We start from the raw sequence: 21,255 nt of genomic DNA on the forward strand, positions 1-21,255 counted from the left end.
GTCTCATCCCTCTTCCTCAATTAAATCTTTTTTCGCATTGCATAGATTTGTACAATTTCATTGCAATATTTTTGCCAATTTTCTTTTATTTTTTTGCTAATCCTATTCTGTAATATCTTCCCCTTGGAGTCTGATGATCATTGCACTGCAATTGTTTGGAACTTTTTGCTCATTTGCGCTCTCATGAAAGTATTTGCCCCCCTGGAATAGAATTTGCATTTATCATTTTCCATTGCATTAAACACTTTAATTCAAATATTTTTTTAATTATTTTTTTCCCCTGCTGTATTATTTTTCAATGCTTTGCATCATTGTTCTGAAGTCATAGATATCTTTATTGCATTGTGCAATCCTCTGCTTGTTTGATTGATGGTTGCACGTTGCATTTTGTCATTGTATGGTTTGTATGTTTTGCTTGATGTTTTTTATTTTGATCCTGTATTTCCCCTTTTTATTGCAATGTGTCCAAAAATTATTTTACTGCATTGCATAGATTTTTCACATGCAATCTGTTTTTTTTATTTATTTATTTGACAGTTTTATTTGCTGTTTTTTTTTCTCTCTCATTCCATTCAGCAATATCCTCCCTCTGGAGTGTGATGATCGCATTGCATTGCATTTGTACTGCAAATCAATTGTATTTGTCTGAAACGTTTTTGTGTCATCTCGATACCTGTGTCCAACCCACATTCATACATAGTGCAAACCACGCACACTCTACACGCACACCTGGGACTGGATCTCAGAAGTGGGCGTTGCCGTGTGTCCGATACAGAGTGTAAACCCCGCCCACTCCACACACACACACACACACACACACACACACACACACACACACACACACACACACACACACATCTGGGAATGGATCTCAGAAGTGTGCGCTGCCGTGTGCCCTTTACAGAGTGTAAACCCCGCCCACTCTACACACACACACACACACACACACACACACACACACACACACACACACACACATCTGGGAATGGATCTCAGAAGTGGGCGTTGCCGTGTGCCCTCTTCAGTGTGTAAACCCCGCCCACTCTACACACACCTGTGACTGGATCTCACAAGTAGGCGTTGCCGTGTGTCCAGTACAGAGTGTAAACCCCGCCCACTCTACACACACACACACACACACACACACACACACACACACACACACACATCTGGGAATGGATCTCAGAAGTGGGCGTTGCCGTGTGTCCGGTACAGAGTGTAAACCCCGCCCACTCTACACACACATCTGGGACTGGATCTCAGAAGTGGGCGTTGCCGTGTGTCCGGTAAAAACGCGTCAGAGCAGGTGTGTGTGTTGCACAGTGCTGCAGGTGAAGGCTCGAGCGAAGCGGCTGTGAGCTCTGGAGCTTTGATCTTTGCGTGTGTGAGGTGTTCCAACGAGGTGTTCTTCCTTTCTTTTATTATCTGGTGAAGGCATCATTCATAAACCTTCAACAAGCTCCGGATTTTACACCCATCCTTCAAAATGTTCCAGAAAAGGAAAACGAAGACCAGCTCGCCCTTTTCGTCCACGTCCAGTAAAAAGTGAGTTTCTTCTCAACAACCTTTTAATTATCGCAAAACGACTTACTATTCAAATGCACTCTTTATATACTTGTTTGTTTGCTCGCGCACATTTGTTTATTTATTTGTTTGTTTGCCCCGCCCTTTTTTAATCCGATCTTCTTTTCAGCATCACTCCGATTGTTCATTTTATTTAGGTAAAAATAGTTCAAGTGCTCTAGAGGTGAAATAATGCACCAACCAAGACTTTCTGAACATCTAATACAGGCTTTGCTTTGCCTTCAGACCTGACATCTGGCTGAGCTCAAGACTATGGTGTAATATTTATGGATATTTCAATAGCAACTATTTTACAGAGAAACTTTCAGGAATGTAGAATAAACTGCTTCCTAAAGAGACTTTTCATAAATTTCTATAGTATTCAGTGACACCATATGACATCATCTTTCCAGTGGGGAACATCTCTGAAGGTTTAAAAACAACCCCAAAAGTACCAAAACAAGATATTTTAGGTTTTATTTTCAGTTGTATTTTTTTGAGTAATGCTTTAAGGGAAACATCACTGGTCCACATTTCCAGGTCCAATTAGGTATCTTGAATGATGTTTAAAGGTCGATAAAGGTGCGTACAAACAGCACAAAACGTGTCGTCTTGATATTTCATTACATTTGAACTAAAGCAAAGTGCATTATATGGTATGTCAGAATACGTCTCAGTATCTGAGAAGTATCTGAGAAGGATCTGAGAAGGATCTGAGAAGGATCTGAGAAGTCTACCGATTTTTCAAGGGATGTCAGTGATGAAGCGTCAATGAGAGTAACTAGTAGTATTTAAATTCCACCGATGAACAAATGTGTAAAGACGCATATCAATATTGAGATTGTGTTCATTTCACCCCACTTATGACACGGTGTACTTTTATTTGAGCGTTTCACCACATATCCAAATTCTGCATGAAAGTGTACATGACAGAAAAATTCAAACTGATTTAATCATTTGCAAGAAAGCACCGGGAGATGTGCTGAGATAAACGGATTGTTTATCCAATTATGTACCATAAAGGTATAAAGTAAAGATATGTTCTCTCGAATGCAATCGCACAGATGACAATAAAAGGTTTGGTACTTTTAATTTCGAGGACGTTCCCTGCTACGCCTGTTGCCACACCCACAGAAATGCTTTTACAATGTAGTACACATTCCAATGTAGACACATGCAGGATTGAGATGTCTCCATAGTCTTTTATAAAGCGTATACAATCGATATGGTGAAAAAACCAAAATCTATCTCTCGTCTATTGATCGCTCTTATAAAGAGATGTTACGAATATGTAAATATTGGCGAAATATTCCAATTTAAGCAGGGTGTATTCATTAATCCAGCTTGAAATGAAGTGACTAATTGAAACAGGTGTGCGAGTACAGTATGGCCGCGCTACATGTCAGTGGCAGCGCCTTGGACTGAATGGCATTTCAAGGTGTGTAGATGTTTGACACGAATGGCATTTCGCTGCAAGAATGTTCACCTGGGTAGGAGGTGAAATGGAATCCAAGCAATGTCCGCTTTCCCTGCCCTGCCCATCGCACCTTTCCCCGAGTTGCTCTTCTTGCTCAAGACCTGAAGGTGTCTCTTTGTATTGACATGGCCTGATTTTCTAGTTCCAGAGCTCTCAGGTCTCAGAAAACTACATTTACAAGCTCAAACAAGCAGACAGGACGGGAGACTTTAATACTGGCCTTGAGCATTAGAGCTGTTTTTTTATTCAAACATTCAATAGCTTTTTCTCTAATTGGCATCATCTGCAATACATAATGAAGTTATGAATTAGAGCCTCGTCTCATTTTTCATCAGCGCTACTTTTCATCTCAAGCAGCGTTGAAGCCCGAACGTCAAGAACTCGTGCACGGTGTTGTTTTTCCGTGCCACATGTGAATCAGATCGGCTGAACATTGGACCTTATTTCCTGTAAGAGACGTTAAAAAGGCCCGGCTCTCGCATGAGTCATCGTCAGCCGCAAAACTACGACCCACAATGCTCTCCGCCTGCCAAACCTCCACAGAGTTCTCTGGTGATTTTTTTAAGGACGTACCCAACAGGGATGTGGCTTGGGTTGTTTTGTTTGTTATTGAAATGATTCTATTGGAAACAGATGTCAGAGAACGTTTCAGATGCATAGCATTCTGTCTAGTCATCGATGCAAGTCACACACCCGATCGTATCGAACCGTGGAAAATATCACAATTTTGGAAAACCAGTTCTTGCTTTTAAAGGAAGGTATTTTTAATCTACAGCACGAAATACCGGCCTACGATCTTTTGGGGCCGGACTGATAATACTTGCGTAACTTGGCGTTCGAGCTCGGGTGGTCCAAGCAAACAAGCATCGTGGGTTCAAACACGTTGCATCGCCTCTCAAGTAGTTGAAAGTTAACAGCCTTGCTCAAGAGCTCACCGCTGAGAACTTGAACTCTTACCCTTTTTGCCGAGAAATCCCAGAACCCGAGCCGAGCCGCCACTCGGGTGTGTTTATTCAAGAAACACGCGATGTGGCAACAAACGACTATGACCTCTCCCACTGATACTGCACCAACTCCCTGCATATCTCTACCGCACCAACAGCAATTGAACCATCAAAGAAAGAAATGATACATGTCTTCAGCAGAACGATTTGATTTCGTAACCCTCACGGATCAAATACAACTCATTACCTCATGAGAACTGTTATGGTGTATAGTATCATGTCAATCTTTACTTAAAAACAAATACAGTTATGAGACTTTGTGCCCGAATCGCAGTTCTTCCTGAAACACAGTGCATGATGGCGATAATTCATGCAGGCAGCGACTTTGCAAGTCAAAACCCTTCAGATTGTCTCAGCCATTAAATTTTTTTCTCCTTTTGTTAGTAGTTATAGACGTTCTCCTCCAGATCTTCTAAAGGACATATAGGTGTAGTTTTCTGATCTCTACGTCATTCTCTCGGGTCAAACCTGTCGAATTAAACCCGTCCGTCCTGTTTGTTTATGAAACGCCCGCATTTTTTAGTGTCGCGCTCTCACATTCACTGGAGCTCATGGAAATAAAGTTTGAAGTAGTCCAGGTGCTACAGAGCTTAAAATCATCCCTCAAAACTCAGGTACAGTTGTGCAGGTTTTCACCCTCCAGGTAAACCTTGTGTGAGCTCCATTTTCCCTCAAGTTAGGTCATGCCCAGCTTTACGGAGTAGCGTATTATTACACGCTTGTTCCTAAAGATTACCCCAGTAATGTAACAATTACCTGATGTTGTGCATGAAAAGGGGGCGTGTCGATTTACTTTCATTCCCAATGGGATTTAATCACATTTCCTCCGAATTCGGAGAACGTGGAGTGTTTGTGTGTGCAGCACGACTCCTTTATAAAAATAAATGCAGGTGTGGACTCGTTTTTTTTTTTAGCTGATCAGCAGGTGAGCAGACAGCGGGTGTCAATGTTAAGATCAGGCCTTTATTTTAAAGTTCAAACTCATATTAGAATATATATATATATATTTATATATGTTTTAAAAAGTGACAAGCTCTGTTTACAAGAAATTACTTTATTTATCTACATTTGCACACAAATACCTTTAAAACAGCGGGGAAACTCGTGTGTGACCGGATACGCACATGATCAGTATAGCAGATGTGGTAACACACAGCTCCTGTTGTACACAGGACGGTGTCATTTGGCACACTACACTTATGAAGGTCGGTGCTCCCTGTGACTGTGCGAGCAGTCTTGTGCTGCCATCTGTTGGCTTGTTACAAAACTAGTTTTAAAACTTTTTGTTACCACCTCTTAGATCGATCGATCGATCGATCGATCGATCTATCTATCTATCTATCTATCTATCTATCTATCTATCTATCTATCTATCTATCTATCTATCTATCTATCTATCTAATATCAAATCCTAAATCCAGTAAAGTTAGTAAACACTATGAGGTACAACATCTAACTACACACCGAAACACAATGCGAGATGAATCTAGTGTGTTACCCCCCCGATCAGAAAGATTCTCTTCCTTCAAGTTCATATGCTGATGACTGCTGGAGCTATGAGTGCTCCATATTCCGATGTTGACAGACAACCGTACTGTGGTTCACCACGCCTTTGGTACAAGAAGATGAAGCTGCACCCACATCCATAGGTTCTACAAGATCTAAAGAGGGAAAATAGGGAACTCCGTAAAGCTCAGATGGCCCTTCAGGAGGAAGTCTGACAGTTACACATCCTTTATAAGGATATGCAGAATTTAGCAGTAAGGCAACAGCTTTACCAGCTCCTCAACTACAGTAGGTCAAAACAGCTCCAGTTCCATCATCTAGAAACATTTATAGACTACCTGTAGCAGCGGTGCACAAGCCAGTGCCCTATAATCCAACCTACTGCCCGCGGACCCCAAGGGCCACTTAGAGAGAGTTCCTTAAAGTCAGATGCAGACACATATGCATACAAGACAAGCCCACAGCCTGATACTGTTTATAATCTGCTATATCCTTCCTCAATGGGGTGGACTGTCTGTCTGTCTGTCTGTCTGTCTATCTATCTATCTATCTATCTATCTATCTATCTATCTATCTATCTATCTATCTATCTATCTATCTATCTATCTATCTATCTACAAGAATTTAGAGTATGACATATACAATCTCTGGTTTTCTTTTTCTTGCTTCCATTAATAAAGTGTTGATTAAAGGTTTTTTCTCTTTCTGTGCTCTCCAGGACGGATCTGTCCACTCTGATCGAAAAGCTGCAAAGGAATGGCGATAAGGTGGAAAAGAACATCTTGGAGGTTGAGCAGAATCTTAACAAGGTGACCGTTCTTACAATATGACCATTTGGTCCTTCAAGCATGATAAAAGCTTTAATGCAGCTACACTATGAAGTATACTGTTCTGAACATATTTGGTGGCCTAAACAAGATGATGGTCCCCTGAAAATGGTCCAATTATGTACCTCAAATACGTTCAAAATCATTCTCTAGGTAACGCTAACGTGGTTGAAACGACCATCTAACCCGTCCATGATGTCCTTGTTTCATCAACAGGATGTGCTCAAGATCAACGAAGGAAAGACACCGCTTTATCAGGAGTCCAATAACAGGTCAATCGAGAACTCCCTGTTGTTGCTGAACAGTCTGAATGAGGACGCGATCGAAGCCAAGCGCCTGCAGCACCCGCAGGCTGAGATGATCGAGCAGGAGTGAGTAGATGCCACGAAAACACATGATTGATGTGACAGGAAAGTCATTAAGCCGGCTTGAGGTTCCTAAATAGGCAGTAGACGCCAACATTTTAACATCTAGTATATTTGAAGTTGATTTTAGAGCCAGTAAGTAGTTACTCAGTAAAAAGGGGTTTACTCGGACCTATGACTTTGGTTCAAATTCATGCACTAATTGACATGAGATTAACATCAGACTGTAACCGGGATCCTGGAGCTTTATAGGCAGCACCATTTCTAGGCGTCTGGGGCGCATTAAGCTGGGGGGCGCCAGTCATCGCCACCTGACCCACCGCTTTTGCCCTTACTCATTTCAATGTTTTACCTGATGAAGTTTAATATACAGTATATGTTTACATACTTTTTGCAATTTTGCAATAATTGTATTAAATGTGTTTAATCTTTTTTTTCAACCTTTAATGAAAGGTTGTGGATGATTTGTATGATGTGGTGTTTGTATGGTGACATTTTATGTGCTTTTTTTTTTCCTGCTGTCAAGTATGAAGCAGCTACGTGAGCGCGTGAAGAAGCTGCGCAACGATCACAACCATATTTACCACCTGACCCGATCCGAAGGGGTTCCCAGTGTGAATTGGGGAAAGCTCATCGATGAGAAAACAGTGAGTCATTTTTCTCTCTATTCTATTCCATCCCCTGTTTGGAAAAAAAATTATTCATTTACATACTAAAGCCAGCTATTAATCTGAAAGGGTGTGTGTGTGTATTGTGTTTCTGCAGACAAATCTCAACAACAAAGGATTTGGACAAGACCTGCCCACCATTGAGAACCAAGTGGAAGAGCACAACATCTTTCACAGCGAAGTGGAGGCTTTGGCTCCCTACATCAGTCAGGGAGACAAGGTGAATTAGCTGCATTGCAAATTTGCGATGTTATTATCAGCGTAGCCTCGAACTCGGAGTGGAGTCGCAAGCTGCGTTTTCTTCTTTTTCTTCTACTTTTAAAGCTGAATCGCTTCACAAACAATAAAATTATAGTAATAACAATATATTAAAATGATCTACTCAGGTAAAAGTACTGTTATTTCAACAAAAATCTACTTAAGTAAATTTACCGTAAAAAAATCTACGCAAGAAAAATTCGATTCTAGTGTAGTTCAAAAAGGACACAGAGATATAAATCTTAACATAGTTGTTTTTAACTGAACAGCTTCACAAATTAAAGTGCAAAAACAAGTCGAGTCTAATGTGAGAACAAAATAAATTCTTCTGTTATAATGTAATTTCTAATAATTATAATAAAAAGAGAAATCACAAATGCAGATTCAGAATACAGGCATTAAGCGAACTTATATTTATTTCTTTATTGAAATGTAGTTGAGTGCGATACTTCACATAAAACTTAAGTAAAAGTAAAACTACGGATTTTGAAAACTCCTTCAAAAAGTCAAATTACACAAAAAACTACTTAATTACAGAAACCTGAGTAAATTTAATACATTACTTTCCATCTCTGCCTAGAATACAGGTTTGTAACAGTAGAGAATGTGTGTGTGTGTGTGTGTGTGTGTGTGTGTGTGTATGTGTGTGTGTGTTTATGTGTGACTCATCCCACACTATTGTTTGTTTTGCAGGACTACGTTGATGGCTTGCAGCTGAAATACAACAAACTGCTGGTAAAAACTGCTGTTTTTTCCTTTAACTTTGTGGATTAACATTGGATTCGTTGAAAGTCTGTAACGAGAATCGCTTCTATCCATAATTCCCAAACACGTTGCTACACTTCCTCTTAGCCAATCAGCCATTATGAAACCGAGAGCTCTGAGGTCTGTGGATTTGAATAGAAAATTCATCGAGAACGCGTTCGCGTTCCACATTTGCCTTAATCCGTGTACAACTTCACCTCCGCATTGAACCATAGAACCAAACAATTATAATTATAAGATTGAAGATATACTCGATTGAATAGATCGTGCTCAAACCCTGTTGTCCACACCCAGGCGAATTCCACTGCTCGTCAGAAGAACCTGCTCAGTCTGAGAGACTACATGCAGCGCTGCACCAACGAGCTGTACTGGCTGGACCAGCAGGCTGAAGAACGTGTCATGTACGACTGGAGCGATGCCAACCTCGACTACCCGGCTCGCAAGAGGCAGTACGAGGTAACGAAGCACAGCCATTGGGTCTCAACGAGCTGTTATTAAACTCAGATTCATACATTACCAATGAGTGCTGAGATGGAGAAAGTGCACAAACCATGTACATGAGTTAAAGTAGAAATACACTAGATAAAATATTACTCCAGTAAAAAGTACAAAAGTATTGGCCTTCAAATGTCCTTAAGTATCCAAAGTACTATAATTTATTATGGCTTTGATGTTCCTATTATCATTTTTCTCACTAGAGTTATTAATAGAATGATATTCATTAGTTAAAAACTGATTCGTTTCTATTACAATGATCATGAACCCAAAACTTTCTTTTTACCTACTTAAAAAAATCACGTAAATGAGGTCACGTGTGTGGTGGCGAGTTTGAGTCTGGAGTTTCTTCATCATTTATTCCTCTCTAAATGTTCTGCTTGCTGTTGAACTGATGCTGAACTGTATGTTGGTGATCAGTAGATACACCAAGCGCTAATCAAAACAAGTTTAAAACAGAGCGTGCGCTCGACTCTGATTGGTGACTCACTGCGTGTTTGACCGGTTACGTTTTTATCCTCGTAAACGAAAAGAAACGTCTGATTTCCCAAATGTAGTTGAGTAAAAAGAAAAATATTTGACTTTGAAATGACTGAAACTACTATTTACTTTGTTTCTGTCCACCACTGGTTCAGATCTAATCTACCATTTCAATATAAGAAATACAGAAGAGAATTAAGGCTGTAGTAATGATTTGTAATAGAAATCTGATCTAAGACCCAATCTAATCAAAGTAGACATCACAGAGGACAGCCCTTTGTTTAAAATCCAGTATAGCAATGACTTCTTTTCAAATTTTACTAAGTTGAAAATCTATACTTTTTCACAATACATGTAATGAATGATAGTAGTCCTTGTACTTTGGTTCACAAATTTGATAGCTGGACCAAACCCTGCTGTAGGGTTTTGGTGTGTCCCCCCCTAACCCCCATAATTTAAGCAATACTTACATTACATACCAGAGGTCCCCATCCACCGAGTTGCAAGCCAGCACCGGGAGGAAGAATGAACTATTCACGTTGCTAACAATCGCTGTTTTCCACCTCCTCCATTTCTATAGAACTTCATCAGTAAGTGTCTGGAATCCAAGGAGGGGACGATCACAAAACTAAGCGACGACGGTGAGAAACTCATCGCCCAGGGACACCCGGGAAAGAACGTCATCGAGGTACAGCGGGAATTTTATTTTACAATGGAAATTGTAAAGAAATGAAGAAATCATAAGATGTACTCATGGTTTTGAGAAGAACATTTTCTGCTTACATAACTCCTAAACTTTTTTAGATTAAATTTAACTGTATTGTCCAGAGTACAAGTACAAGGCCGATGAAATGCAGTTGTAATGACAGTAATGTTATTGTCACAGGTTTGAACAGTGTTTTTAGAGAGTTAGATTACGATGTTATAGAAAACATGGATATGTTATGAACAATATATGTATGGAGATATTTATTGCAATACCTTTGTACTTTAATTTCTGTACCCATCTGTTTAGGTATTGTTGAAACGTCATATGTCTGATTATACACCCCTGAGGTATTTAGAGATCCAGTTGATTAGCTGGTCATGTGTTTCATCTCCAGGCGCACATGGATGCTGTGCATGCAGACTGGAAGCTGTATCTCAACCTGCTGATCTGTGAGGAGAATCACCTCAAGAACATGGATGAGTACCACAAGGTATGGAAAAAGGGCAATTAATGAGGGCTTGATAACATTTTTTCTTCTTCCTTTGGCTGCTCCCGTTAGGGGTCCCAACAGCGGATCATCGATGGTCTCCATATCTCACTGTCCTCCATCAAATTAACCACTATTCTTCTCCCGATATACACTACATCCCTCCTATGCACACGACCAGCAACAGCAATTGTTTGCCAAAAAGTTGCTCGTCCACAACGAAACGTCTGAAAACTTGTTTTTTTCTCCATATGTAGTTCCAAAAGGAGGCCAGAGACACTCAGGACCTGCTGAAGCGCCTGGATACTGAAATGAATCAGAAGTACAACCCTGACTTTAAAGACCAGTACCAGTTGGATGGCTTGCTCGTGGATCTGAATGTAAATAGTCTGGTGTTTATTAATGATATTTGTTCTTGTGTGTGAGCGGAGCGAGCGTGAGGACGCGTTTGCCGTTGCTTGCTAAGAGCAAACAGGTGGAGAGCCTCCAAAAACAAGTTGTGTTTATTTGTTCAGGACCAAGCGAAGGCCATGGATCACTTTGACGAACGAGTGAAAGCACTGCAGGACCGCAGCCTTCAGGTTCTGCCCCTGAAGTACCGCAGGAGCGCGGCGCAGAAGCTTCTCCCCATCGAGGCGCTGTGTGACTTTGACGCAGAAGAGGTAATAAACGCCTTCTCTCCCTCTCTAATGCTCCTCATGAAGTATTATTGGAGTATGTTCAAGAAAAACGAGTGACACACACACACACACATACACACACACAAATGCTTTTTCAAAACTTGTGTTATTGTTGCTTTTGGGACACAGGGTCAGATTCAGCGAGGGGGGCGCTACACGTTGCTCAGGAACAACGGAGACAAATGGGACGTGAAAGACACGTCCGGTCGCACCATGTCTGCCCCGGCATCTGCTTCATCATCCCACCGACCGACTCGGACTCCGTCGCCATCGCCGAAAAGTGAGAATTTCTGCTTTTCAGCTATGTGCTCTATAATACGGTACATCTCAAGTCCCAAGTAGGCGTGCTATTAATCAAATATTGGAGGAATGTTGGCTCATGACAGAAATGTGCACAATGTTCATATGTTTGCTTTATTTTTTGCACTGGGGCAAAAGGAACAACGAAATAACCAAAGTTGTGTCATAATCGTAATAAAATAAAAAATAATGCTACACAGAAGCAGGAAAACTGGGGAAATCGTAGCTCAGTGGCTCGGAAGGTTGTGCGTTCAAGCTCCGGTATTGCCAATTTTAGGGCCCTTGAGAAAGGCCCTTAACCTCTTTGTGCTCCAGAGGCACAGTATCAAAGCTGCCCCCAGGTTCGTAACATCGCTGGGATGTGGAAATAAAGAATTTGCATCTGAAGAACGTGACAAACGCTTAAACCTCAGTAAACACATTTCATGTACAAACAAAGCAGGATACGTTTAATCACGCGTTACCACAGAAAACTCTTAAGGAAACGTGGCTTAACGCGATAAAAAAAGCGTTTTTTAAAAGCCCGAACTTAAACAAACTGCTTGTCTGTACACAGTATGCTTTATTATTAAAGTGTTTTAACGCCAGAGCGTTTTTCACCTTTTAGAATGTCCCCTTATAAAACACTTTTCACCTTTTAACCAAAGGAGAGTAGGTGAGTGCGATCGAGCTAAAATACGGACCGGATCCAGATTTGAATCTGGATTGGTGGATTGGTGGTGGATTCCGATCCAAAGATCTGCCATGGGATTTTCTTTTCTTTGTGTATAAAACATTTTTTATTTAATTGTATTAATTTTATATATAAGAAAAATAAATTTGCACAGAAACACACAGGAATAAATCAACTTTTTATGATCACTTTTCAGCCTTGTGAGCCAGCAGAAGGCCAACAAGCAGAAGGTGGCGAGCAGCAAAGCGGCACTGCAGACCAGACTCACCGATCTGAAGAAGGACAGCACAGGTGGACAAGGTGTGTGTTCCTGGGATTCATTCAACACCATTGCTGAACCATCACACCATTAAAACATTCTTTTATACACATCAATGTAAATATACTGAAATACACTATATGGCCAAAAGTATTGGAACACCTGACTTTTCCACCCATATATATGCTTCTTTCACAAACTTTTACCACATAAGTACATGGGTTGGAGATGAAGATCTCCTCTACTATTGAGCTCCAAATCCTATAGATGAACGAAAGTTTGGGATGAATGTTTCCTACTGACTGCACCCCAGGCCTCCTCACCTCACATGAGCCCAAATCTTCACAAGCACACTCCAGAATCTAGTGGAACATCTCTTCAGAAGAGTGGAGGTGTGGAATGGAATGTTCAAAAAGGGGCAATCTTAATATCTCAGGTGTCCACAAACTTTTGTCCATAGATTGTATTTAGATCTTACACATACTGTATCTCCAGTCCATTTACATGGTCTCACGTGAAGCTTGTTTTCATCCTTTATGATTGATGATTGATAAAAAAGATCACAGAGAAATTGTTAAATAGGGGGTTAATTAAATTAAATTTATTATATTTGTCATCCAGAATCATATCATAGTTCAATTGAAGGATGACGATACAAAACAATGTCTTTTTTTAGAGTTTTTTTGCGTTTCTATTTAAAATACACCAGAGAATACCATTAAAAAGAGGTGTATTCAGAGTGTTCTGTCTATCCATGACCGACCAGAACAGAACCCGATCTTTTAAATCAGGTTATTATTCATGAAAGCTTTATCGTATCTGTATGGGAAAGGCTGATCCGAAAAACTAAACCCCTCTCAAGTTGTAATGATATGCAAATTATTCATCTATTTTGTTTGTCCCGCACCCGAATCACAGATAAACAGGAGCTGCAGTGCCGCCAGCTGATGGCCGGATTGGATAAAGTGGTGAACGACCTAGATAAGCAGGAGAAGGCCATTTATTCTCAAGTGCGCCCCCCTCTGGAGCAGAGCCGCCCTGTACAGGACAGCGCAGACAGGCTGCAGAACATGAGGGTAAGAAATGTGACATGAGACGCTTCAGTATGGTGGATGCTTTTTTTGCAAAACTATTCACATCCAACAGAATCAGAAATCGATTTATTACCAAGTATGTTTACACACGCAAGAGGAATTTGAGTTTATGTCTGAAGTACAGACATAATATAACAAAATATAAGTCAAACAGACAAGTAAATAATGTATTATATGAAGAAGTAGAAATATTGTTTAAATGAGCAGTTTACAGACGTACCATTTGTAACAGATGTACCAAATGTTTTTGACAGTTTTGGTATGATTGCACCTGTATTCATTTATTAAATGTATTTTTTTATTTATTATGTAGTTTTATTGCCCGAGTGCATATTCGGTTATTAGTTGTAAAATAACACACTACCACATACTTTTCTTGAAAATTTGAGGGGGGAAAAAATTAAAAATCAAGTATAATTTATTGGTATTAATAATTAATTAATTAATTTGTTTGTTTGTTTGTTCATTTCCAGGACATTGCCACCATCGTTCGTAAGATCGAGCCGGAGAAGTCCTCTAAAGTTCGTGAGGCTGAGACGTTCCTCAAATCCAACCCCAAGTGTGCGAGCGCTCCTCAGCTCTCCTCCAAGGTCGACACCACACTCAACAAATACAACAAGGTGGAGCAGCTGCTGAAGTGTACGGATGACAAGTACGTGCCCTGTTCGGTCCTGTTTTCTGTTTTTTTTCCCACCAGAAACGAAGATTCAAAGGTAAATAAGATTCTTTTCTTATTTACATCTGTAGACTTCAGAACTCCAACAAGCTGGAGAGCTCGATACAGAACTGCAAAAGCCTGCTGACGCCGTACGAAAACCGTCTGGCCAGAGAAGAGATCGCTCCCTCTGACTCGACCTCGCTGGATAAGGCTCTGCGTGAGCTCACTGTAAGACCCTGTTTATACGCATTACCAATTCTACAGACACTTAGATTGGAATCTGAACCTCCCATTTCCTCTCCATTCACTGTTATAATTCCTGCGACTCTTCTGGGAAGTGCACTGGATTTTGGAGGGTGCTAATGGAGATTTGTGGTCATTCAGACACTAGTCAGGTATTGATGTAAGTGAGGTGAGGAGGCCTGGGGTGCAGTCAGTGTTCCACTTTATCATGTTCAGTAGGGTTGGGAGTCAGAGCTCTAACGCAAGAAGATCTTCTACTCCAAACCATGTGAAGGAGATCTTCATGGAGCTGGCTTTGTGCACAGGATCATTGTCCTTGACAGGTTTGGGTCTCCTATGAGAATTGTATAGTTGTAGTAACAGTTTGGGGAAGAACCACATATAGCTGTGATACTTTTGGCTCTTCTCTGTATTCGACGTATTAAACCCATGCACTTATTTTATATTTGTTCTGATAAACAGGACATGAACACCGAGCTGAGGGCGAAGAAATCCATCTTCCCTGAAATGGAGAATAATCTGAGGAGCTCGAAACTCAGCTGCGATAACATGGTGAACCGGGTGCAGGAGCACTGCCCTGACATCGACCGCCAGGAGGCTGACGTTCAAAAACTTTCCAAACGTTACGATAACCTTCTCAGGCAGATCGACACCAGGTACGTAGCGGCGCATTCGGCGTGCCCTCCTGTGTGTCTCATGCACGTTTGGAGGTTTTAAATCGACCACTAGATGTTAGAGGTCGACGATACAGAAAGCTAGATTAGATCATACCTGCTGAAAACAGATTCAAATACATACTGGATAAAAAAAACAAAAACAAACATAACACACTTTAACATAAAATAATACTAAACTTTATTACAAAAATAGAATTATGTACAAAACATTAGAAGCATTAAAATGTGTTAAATAAAATAAATATGAATATATTAATATAATTCATATGAATATATTAATTATAATAATAAATATTGAGGAAAATAAAAGGCATTCATTGAAACTGAAATAAAATGTGACAATCCACATAAGATACTTCAAAAGAACAGCAAGTGGCATCAGAGATTTGTCTCTAGCAGGAGATCTTCCACTCCACATCATGTAAAGCATTTCTTGATGGAGCTGAATTTGTGCCCAGGGGTTTTGTCACGTCCTAAACAATTGTGTGCCTCCAACGTTGTAGTAACAGTTTGTGGAAAAAGTACATCTGGCTGTATTGGTGTCCAAATACTTTTGCCATATAAACAGAGAAAATAACGGCCCTGCATTTTTATATATATATATATATATATATATATATATATATATATATATATATATATATATATATAAAATATTATTATATATTAAATAAAGTGATTTTACTTCATGCATTTAGAAAATGACGCTTTTGTTTTCCAGATCACAGAGTCTGCAAAAATCCAAAACCTCCTACAGCAATTACCGTAATGATTACGACAACTTGAACAGCTGGCTGTCCCGTGTGCCGAACTACGAGCCGCACGAGACCGACACGATCCAGCAGGTGGAAGGGAAACTGAAAAACCAAAGAGTAAGTGCACTCTGATAACATCAACACACATTTTCTTTTGCTACCAAAGTACAAATGTGACTCCTGAAATTTCGTCCCCTCCCTAGAATCTGCTCTCTGACGTCGCGAGGAAGGAATCGGATCTGAACAACATCTCGCACAATGCACAGCTTTACCAACAAGCCGTCAAGGTGGGGGGCGATAACGCGAGAGTTGTCGTTTGCGGTTTGACGAGATCGCATTAAAATCGTAACACGTTCCTCCTTGTGGCTGTGTTCAGGATTATGAAAACGAAGCTGAGAGGTTCAGGTCCATTCTCGACCTTGAAGACGGCCTGGTCTCCCAAACGTACAAGAGGAGCCGACTGGAATCTCCTGCACTGAAAGTCAAAGCTGAGGTAAAATTATTATACTGATCCCATGGTCTGTCTGAATACTGGATCGTGATTGGTTGTAAGGAAGGTGTGGCTGGTAAGGAAGGTGTGAGCTCACACGGGTAGTTGGATCTTAACAAATGCGCTGCTTATGAACAATTTTAACAATAAGTAATATAGTAACAGCTCCATATAGCGGTGCATTGGCATAAAAGTTTGCATTGCGATGCATCTATTTGAACATTTGCATCTGTTGTATCCGATTTAGTTCTATATAATTATAAATAGATACGCTGTACAGTTCGAAAGTTTCGATTTCTGCTTGCTGAGCTGTTTCTCGAGCGCGTTCTCTCAGCACCGCTGCTGCTACGTGAATATGACGTATCAACACTACAGAGACCGAGGCGTGTCCTGAGAGTCACATAGAATACAGATTAACATGGCAGAGGTAGAGCTGTCTCTTCCTGCAGACTCAACAGAAAAAGATCTTCTGGTTTCGTTTAATTATTTTTTTTTTTTTTTTGCACTAGAAAGGCGTGTGTGAAAGGGGTCATGCGTTAGAAGTCAGAAGGTGCTTAAGTTAATTGATGATTTGCTGACTGTCTGAAGAAAAGAAATAAAAGCGGACTATCTGTAACATGCATCATATTTTTTTCCATTGAATCGCACTGAATGGAAATTGCACCGCATTGTAATAGCGGGTGATCGTATCGTATCGGTAACTACTTCATATGTATCTTTAATGTAGCGTATCGTTGGCTATGCATCGAGATCTGAATCACATCAGCCTTAGCAATGGAGATGTACATCACTATTGTGTGTGTATATATATATGTATATAATATTATTTCTACCTTAATTTAAATTTGAAACCTTTATTTTCTCTTTTTTCTTTCTTCCAAAACCACTTTATTAAACAGGAAGCAGCCATCGAGGCCAAATTCACGGAGGTCAGCGCTGTGAACAAACAACGTCTACAGAACCTTGAGTTTGCGCAAAGTCTGCTCAATCAGGTAACAGTGTCCAGACTTTTTTCCAAATGATTTCCTTATTTATTTTCTTTCGGCTTGTTAAACTGATTGCTAGTGAATTGATTGTTTAACAGCAAGCGGAGGTGCAAGTCATCCAGCAGAACGTCCAGTCCGTGAAATCTTCTCCCTCAGGAGATGAATCCTGGAGAATTAAGAATCAGCTGGAAGAGGAGATTCTGAGAAGGCAGCAGCTTGAAAAGGAAATCAAAACTATTCAGACGGACATCTATGTGATGGAAGGACAAAAACCACAAGACACCATTGTCAAGAAAGAGCTGATCAAGAAGGTCCCTGATCCTCAGCTGGATGAAGAGATGAGCAAAGTCCAGCAAAGGCTGTCGGATGAACGCAGGACCACTCGCATCCTCGAGGGCGAACTGGACACTTTGCGTGTGAAGCTGCGTGGCATCGAGACAGAAATGAAGGAAGGTGCTCAGCAGTACACGGTTAAAGAGGTGCTACGCATCGAAAGGGATCGCGGACAAGAGGAGGAAGTACGGAGACTAAGAGAAGAGCTGGAGGAACTGAAGAGAAAAAAGCTGGTAAAGGACAACGATGTCATTCAGATCCAGAAGCAGATCACCATCCTGGCTGCTGAGAAAAACAAGGAGCAGGAAGTCATCAAGGAGGAAGAGGTCATCAAGGTCCGAAATGATCCTCAGCTCGAGAGTGAGTACACGATGCTTATTGACAGAAAGCAGAAAGAAATCAACAACCGCAAACAGCTGGAAGACGAGCTTCGATTCCTGCAAGAAAAACTCAAGCGTCTGGAGAAGGAAAAGTCCATGGCTGAGGAGAAGATCTCCATCAGAGAGGTTCTCACGGTTGAAAAAGATATCGCTTTGGAGAGAGAGGTTGAGGGCCTGAGACGGCAGCTTGAGGAAGAAAAGTCCAAGCGTTTATCTATTCAGAGGGAAAGGACCGACATTCAGAGAAAGATCACAAGCCTGGAGGAGGAAAAGTCCAAGGTCATCATTCAGGAGAAAGTGCGTGAGATTGTCAGGCCTGATCCCAAGGCGGAGGCCGAGGTCGCCAATCTCAGACTTGAACTCATCGAAGCACAGAGGAGAACCAGAGATACTGAGCTCCACTTGAAGTCTACTCAGGATGAGCTGTTGGTGCTGCGAAATAGAGGCCCACAAGTCGAAATCAAAGAAATCATCAAGGAGGTCATCAAGTACAAGATCGATCCCGAAACCGAAAGAGAGCTGGAAAAACTCCGGAACGAAATCGTCGACAAGACGCACATGATCGAGAAATTCGAATTGGAGATGGTTCAACTAAGGGAGGAGATTCAAAGATGGAGAGACACCAAACCCCAGGTGCAGACCAAAGAGGTGGTGAATGAGGTCATTCAGTACAGAGAGGACCCTAAAACCAAAGAAGAAATCGAGACGCTCAAGAAGAGGCTGGCTGAGGAACAGAGGAAGCGCTTGGATCTCGAGAGAGAGCGAGTTTCCAATGAAGAGAGGATCAGGCTCAAGAAGATCGACTTGTCACAGGTCAGGGAGAAGGTCGTGCAGCAAGAAGTGGTGAAGATGGAAGAAGACCCTGTGCTGAAATCTGAATGCGTGACCTTCACTCAGAACATCAGTAACGAGTTGAAACAAAGAGAAAGCCTGAAAGACGAGTTGGCCAGGCTGCAGCGTAAGAAGGCTGACCTGGAACTCCAGCTGGAGGAGCTCGAACGTGAACGCCGGTCCAGACGCGAAGCCGAGCTTGAAATTCAGCGGTTGAGGGTCCGTCTTAATGAGCTTGAAATTAGGGACAAGGAAAACAGAGAGAAGGTTACAGTCAAACAGAAGGTCGTCTTGCAGCAAGATCCACAGCAGGAGAAAGAGCACTCTATCTTACGCCTTCAGGTCGAGGAAGAGAGACACAAACGTTTGCTTCTGGAGAAAGAGTACAACGCTCTGCTGCAGCAACAACAAACGCTGGAGAGGATGGAGGTCCGGGAGAAAGTCATTTGCACCGAGAAGGTCCAAGTCGAGAGGGATCCAGATGCCGAGCTTGAGATTGAGAAGCTGAAAAAGAGCCTCGAAGAGGAAACTAAACGCCGGCAAGAGCTGGACATCGAGCTCAGCAGCGTCACCAGCAGGCTGAACGAAATGGAATTCACGAACACAAAGTCGTACAAGGAGCTCGACCACATCCGCGACGAGGGCAGCAGGCTCCTCCAGGAGAACCAGCGTCTGCAGAACGAGATCAGAAAGCTCCAATCCGAAATCCACATCACCTCGAAGGAAACCAGGCAAATCACAGAGTCCAGCCCGGTGGACAACAGCAAGAACCTGGAGATCCGGCTAGCGGCGTTGCAGAAAGAGCTCCTAGAACTGAGACGCATCACGACCGAGAAAGATGAGGAAATCGAAAAGCTACAGAAGGGCCTGTCGGCCGTGAGGGTGAAGAGAGAGCAGAGGGAGAGCCACCTCCGGCGGTCGATCGTTGTCATCGACCCGGACACGGGCAAAGAGATGAGACCAGAGGAGGCGTTCAAACTGGGGCTGATCGACTGGAAGATGTTCGTCAACCTCCAGAGTCAAGAATGCGACTGGGAGGAGATCACCGTCAAGGGGCCAAGCGGAGAGTCGTCCGTTCTTCACGACAGAAAATCGGGCAAGAAGTTCTCCATTGAAGATGCCCTGCGCTCCGGGAACATCACCAAACGCCAGCTTCAGCAGTACCAGAACAAAGAAATCAGCATCCAGGAGTTCGGTATCCTGGTTTCCGGGAAGACCCACTAAGAAATCGGTTTGTTTTTATGTTTCGGTGCTTTACTTGATGACGAGCTAATGGTTTTATTATTATTTTTTTCCTCCTTTCAGCCTTTCAGAGTCTTTAGGGCTTTCTTAACGCACTGTGTATTTATTTGCATGTTTCCTGGGATAAAAGGAAGAAATATTACCTTAAAAATGTCTTCCTCTTGATGGGTAGATTTATTCTCATATAGCAGGGTGAAAGTTATCTGACTACAGGCTGCTCGGTTTCACATATACCAGAAATATTTGCGCTATAATTCTCACAGTTAACTCCATAGTGTTTCGAAAATAAAAATAAAAGATTTTTTTTGGGAAACCAGACTTCCGTGTCTGTATTTCTTTTCTTTTGTTATTGTCTGAACTGTCTGAATTCACCCCATTACGATGCAGTGTGATGCGATTTCCATTCAACACAACACAATGAGATTCAATATGGTACAGAGTTCACTTTTATTCCTTTGCTTCAGACAGACAGCAAATCATTAATTTACTTAAATGCATTCTGACTTTTAACACATGGCTCTTTCCAGAGGTGGACAGTAAGGACATAAAGGTAATTCGTTACATTACATAAGCAGCTTTTGCGTGTTTCTGTATTTTACTGACATGTACTGAAGCAGCAAACCACCAATCAGGATCGAGCGCTCGGCCCATTTTAAACTCGTCTTGATTGGCGCTTGGTGCATCTACTAATCACCAACATACAAATCAGCATCAGTTCAACATCAAGCAGAACATTTAGAGAGGAATAAATAATAAAGAGACTCGAACTCGCCACAACACACGTGGACGTATTTACGCGATTTTTTTAAGTAGTTGAAAAAAAGGTTTTGGTCTCGTGATCATTGTAATAGAAATCAATCAGTGTTTGAGTCATTAACATCATTCTATTAATAGATCAGTGTGCTGAGAGTCACATTCGAGTCTTTACACATAAACTGAGTTGATTAAGTAAAGAGTCGTGATAAAAATTCTAATATTAACATTAAAGCCATAATAAATTATAGTACTTTGGAGACTTAAGTACATTTGAAGGCAAAAACATTTGTGAGT

At 41.4% G+C, this 21,255-nt stretch overlaps 1 protein-coding gene across 1 annotated transcript; it reads left to right on the plus strand.

The window, feature by feature from the left end:
- The first annotated feature begins 1,304 nt into the window (after positions 1–1,304).
- Positions 1,305–20,523, plus strand: ppl (periplakin). Its single transcript, XM_046866316.1, is given in 23 exon segments — positions 1,305–1,545; positions 6,269–6,359; positions 6,594–6,748; positions 7,269–7,389; positions 7,508–7,630; positions 8,362–8,403; positions 8,728–8,889; positions 9,989–10,096; positions 10,512–10,607; positions 10,862–10,984; positions 11,120–11,266; positions 11,414–11,510; positions 11,513–11,564; positions 12,454–12,557; positions 13,435–13,592; positions 14,084–14,262; positions 14,358–14,496; positions 14,974–15,167; positions 15,910–16,060; positions 16,147–16,230; positions 16,320–16,436; positions 17,333–17,425; positions 17,518–20,523. Coding segments are annotated over 23 exon segments (5,265 nt in total). The 5' UTR covers positions 1,305–1,486; the 3' UTR covers positions 20,188–20,523.
- The last annotated feature ends 732 nt before the right edge of the window (positions 20,524–21,255 follow it).

The sequence above is a fragment of the Silurus meridionalis genome, chromosome 14 (genome assembly GCF_014805685.1).
Source record: "Silurus meridionalis isolate SWU-2019-XX chromosome 14, ASM1480568v1, whole genome shotgun sequence".
In the NCBI taxonomy this organism is placed as follows: Eukaryota; Metazoa; Chordata; class Actinopteri; order Siluriformes; family Siluridae; genus Silurus; species Silurus meridionalis.